The 4,302-nt window shown below is 38.3% G+C and overlaps 1 protein-coding gene across 1 annotated transcript; it reads right to left on the bottom strand.

Annotated features, from left to right (window-relative positions):
* Positions 1 to 1,266: 1,266 nt before the first annotated feature.
* LOC106327869 (zinc finger protein CONSTANS-LIKE 5) lies at positions 1,267 to 2,822 on the bottom strand. Its single transcript, XM_013766163.1, has 2 exons — positions 1,965 to 2,822; positions 1,267 to 1,892 (listed from the first exon to the last, which is right to left on the bottom strand). The coding sequence occupies exons 1-2, from the start codon at positions 2,661 to 2,663 to the stop codon at positions 1,563 to 1,565; spliced, it is 1,029 nt and encodes a 342-aa protein (XP_013621617.1). The 5' UTR covers positions 2,664 to 2,822; the 3' UTR covers positions 1,267 to 1,562.
* Positions 2,823 to 4,302: the final 1,480 nt, after the last annotated feature.

Consider the following 4,302-nt stretch of genomic DNA (forward strand, 5'->3'; position numbering starts at 1 on the left):
TGGCCCCAAAGCCACATCATTTCGTAGCCACTATTTGCAAATCTTAAGCTACCTTACAAAAAATGAACTGCACATATTGCATCAAGGTCTCTAAACCCACTTGTATGGCAGAGGTCTCTATCAAGTATCAACTATTGCGATCAAAACTATTGATTATGGGTAACTTTATATTTTCGCGAAACTTGGTACAGATTCATATAACGTAACTATCTGCCTATTAAGATATAAAATGACTTACATAGTTCAACTTGAAAAGAGTGCATGAGTTCAGAAGATTATGTAAATAGTTAGCGCTTAGCAGATTGTTTTGCTCTTTTCCTTGCATAGTTTCATTATATCAGATATATACAGAAACCTTAAACAAGTTGTAAGGAAGCTCTGATGTAACCTTTAAACTATAATGTAACTTGCAATTACCATTGAAGTTTTATAAACTAAAAACTATAACCTAGAATTCTTGATGTAATCAGTGGTTTTGTAAATAATTTGTATTTATTAAATTTAGTTCTAATTTTTATAAATCATGAGTCTGCATGGCTGGATGAATGATATAAAAAGGATTGCAGAACCAAATACCTAAGGGCAGGATTATCGCATGATATAAGTATGGTTTTTAAGTTGGAGGTCTCATTTTTTTGGTTAAAAACGGTGACATAAGAGGCTAAATAAGGATCGACTTTGGTGCAATTCTTGCACTGTTCACAGGCTCCACTGACACGTGGCGGCCCGTGATTGGTTCGATTTTTAATTTTATTTTTTCAATCAGCAAAAACAAAGAAAAAATTAAAAATCTACCTATGAAACCATGCAGCGATAATCATGGTCTAATGCTAGCATTAATCAGTAAATCACCGATGACTTACGACAAAACATCATAGTCCTAAATGACTTTGACTTTATCTGACAATGATCACGATCTTGCAGAGAGATAAAGATTGGCTCTACAGAAACCCAAAAGGCAAAGTTTTATGAAGTTTCGGACAAAACCATTAACTGCATTCTTCCTACTTCTCAAATTTTCTGAAAAGTCAACCTTTTCGTCTATTACTCTGCGAAAATTCCAGATATGTTGGAATATACAACGCGACTTTTCAATAATTGAGGTAATTAATTACTTAACGGAGGAAAAAACAAATATCTCTCTCAACGGCGGATTGAATTGGATTTTCCGTTTTACGGCGAAGTAAAAATATTGAACCAAGACTGTACTTTTACAAAAATAAAAACAACAGTAAGAGTTTGATTTCCGCTACAAGTCTATAACTATATTTAATTGATAAATTTTGTTATAAAACACTCCACCTAATCTCCTCCGTCAACATATAATAGAGAGACAAGACAACATCAGCCAATATATAAATCGTAATTACCAAATTATATGATTTTCACTTTTCTAAAATAAGCACACATAAATAGAAAAAAAGTTACAGCTTACAGTGGCAGCGAGCTGCGAGAGAGAGACGGTAAAAAAAAAAAAGTAATCGGGCGAAGCTGTAGGAAAGGATAAATTGGTTGTCTACGGTAAGTCGACGGGTGGAAGAGAGGAGGAGCTTTCAGGTAAATCAGAACGTTGGTACGACACCGTATTGTCCAGCTGAAGCGTAAACCTGACTAAAGAAAACGTCGTCGTTCTCAGTCTCCGTTCGTTTCGCGAAACGACCTTTGATCCTTGGCCGTGACTCGGCGTAAGCTTTCCTCGAAGCGTAACGTATCGTCTTCTCGAACTTCCTGTTCTTTCGCTTCTCTCTGTACCTCAAAACCCTAGCCTCCCTGTCCATGGAGCTCGGTTGCTCGCCGGTAGTCGCCGTCGAAGTGGTGATCGTTCTCCGGTTAAACGGAACGGAAGTGGTCCCGTCGGGAACGACGCCGTATTCGAGAGACGAAGTCGAGACCTGAATGTCAAAATCGAAATCAGTTGAAAAGTTTTCGACTTTCGAGAAATCCACGGAGGAGAGGAGGCTTACACTGTGGCTGATTGATTGAGTTGGGTAGGTGAAAGTCGAGAGCTTTGATCTGCAGAAGTCTATGTCGAAGCAGTGATCGTTGTTAGTTACAGGAAGAGGTTCTGTTTTTGTCTGAACCGGTACGAGGCTGTCTGCTCCGAACGTGTTTGGGTACTCAAAGTCAATGAGTCGGTCGAAGTCAGAGAACATGAACTCAGAAGACTTCAGTTCAGCTCCGGTTTCGATTTTTGCCGGTTCGTTGAAGTCGTTTGGGATCAACCACGGGCACAAACCGAGCTCATCGGCGTTTCCCATCGCCGGCACGGCGGTTAAATCCACGGTGGTGGAATCGCCGAGGACTCCAAACGTGGAAGGTGAGATTTTCGCGACGGCTGCGTCGAAGAAAGACTCGACGGGGACTCGTTCATGGCGGCTAGCGAGAGGATTAGCCGAGTGGATGTCGGAGTCGCAGGTGACGCAGAGTGAGGCGGCGTCGGCTTTGCAGGTGACGGCGGCGGGAGCTTGTTCGCAGACTTCACAGATGTACACGCGCTCGTGGCGCGTGAAGGAGTGGATGCTTGCGTCGCAAGTGATGCATAAGAAAGCTGAGTCGACTCGGCAGAACACGGCGGCGGAAGCTGATTTACAAGCGTCACAGGAACGCGCCGCCGCGCCCCAGCCGCCGGAGAGTGGTTTGATGCTCTCTAAGCCGAATCCCATTTACTTCTCTCTCTACTCTTTTTTGTTCTCTCTTAAATTTAATTTTCACAAAACTCACTGAAGTTTTTGGAACCTAAAGTTTGAGAATGTGTGAGAGTTGGGTATTTGATTTGCTTGGATGATCTGTCATGCCCAGTCGGATAGAGAACACACAGTACACGCCAACGAATTATAATGTGACACATGTAGAAATATTGTCCACATAAAATACTTTTTTTCAGTGTAGTATGGGGTTTAACAATCTTTTTTTTTTCTTTTGCTTACGCATGGAGAAATATGTTTCTTAGAAACTAAAATTAGGCTGACAAGAAACCAGCTAATTGTAAAATATATTAGGCTGGATATCATAAATTTTTTGGTCTTCGAATTGTCGGAGTATATGTTTTAAGTAGGCCTGGGTATTCGGGATCCCAATCGGGTTTCGGTTTTTTGGATTTATCAAAACCAGCCTCATTCGGGTTATATGAAAATTCGGTTCAGGTTCTATCGGGTTCGGGTCAGGGTTAGTAAATCTTCAAAGAACCGGTACAATCCGATGTACGTTCGGATTCGGGTCCCAATCGATTCTTCAGTTTAAATGTACCTAATCTATATCTATTTTGTAACAAAAAAATAAGTAAAATTGGTTCTTCGGTTTTAAAATACTTGATTTGTACCTATTTTGTAACCAAAACGTAAATAAAATCAGTTAAAAAAAAAAGAAAGGAACATCAAATGTGATCATTCAAAATCAAGTGAAAGATAAACATAGTTATTGATCGAAAGAAAACCAAATAAATAAAATCATAAAACGAAAACCAAGTTCTCATGAAATGAAAAACATTATTCAATGAAAACAAAACCAAAATTTAAAAACTTCAACCTTCAACCGCCACCTTCAACCATCAATCTTCATATAATATATAATTATTTAGATGTTCAATATATTTGGAATACATATTAGAAATTGAGATCATATTTGGTACAAGTTCTTTTTGGGAATTTTGAATGTTTCGAGTTTTATCAGGTATCCATTTAGGTTCGGGTTCGGTTCGGATAATACTCATAACCCGAAATACCATAAAATAAGATTCATTCGGTATCTATGCCGGGTTCGGATCGGTTCGGATTCATTTTTATCGGATCGGGTTCGGTTTGGGTTTACGGGTTCGGTTTATTTGCACAGCCCTAGTTTTAAGCTTTTAATATATTAAATATATTAAACATTTTCATGACCCTTAAATTATTTGGATGGTATTTTGAGTGGGGTTTATACATATACTTGAATATATGAATTTTCCATACCATATACTTGAAGGAATATCTATGGCCTCCAAAATGTTTATTAGATAACTTATAGATTTTAACTATTGTGCTAATATGTAGCCAATTTTCATGTATCAATAACTTTTATGCCATTTTCGTACATTATTTCATCTGTGAATGGATTCTAGCCTGCTGTCAAAAAAAAAGAAAGAAAGAATGGATTCTAGCCTATTGTCTTCTTTTGAAACAGGAATTCGAATTTGATAACTACTATTGAAATATTTTTGTTAAAACATAACTAACCAAATTAATCAATTATAAATAATAGCTCTGTAGTGGATGACTTAGTCTTGCAGCGTATTCGGATGGGGTCCCTTCACGTAAGTGAGGAAAG

Source organism: Brassica oleracea, chromosome C2, assembly GCF_000695525.1.
Source record: "Brassica oleracea var. oleracea cultivar TO1000 chromosome C2, BOL, whole genome shotgun sequence".
Lineage (NCBI taxonomy): Eukaryota > Viridiplantae > Streptophyta > Magnoliopsida > Brassicales > Brassicaceae > Brassica > Brassica oleracea.

Bases quoted from the DNA above. Each gene is read 5' to 3' on its own strand.
- LOC106327869 (XM_013766163.1), bottom strand. From the start codon at position 2,663: ATGGGATTCGGCTTAGAGAGCATCAAACCACTCTCCGGCGGCTGGGGC. The intron at 1,893-1,964 runs GTAAGCCTCCTC...TTTGACATTCAG, and splicing joins CTCAATCAATCAGCCACAGT to GTCTCGACTTCGTCTCTCGA.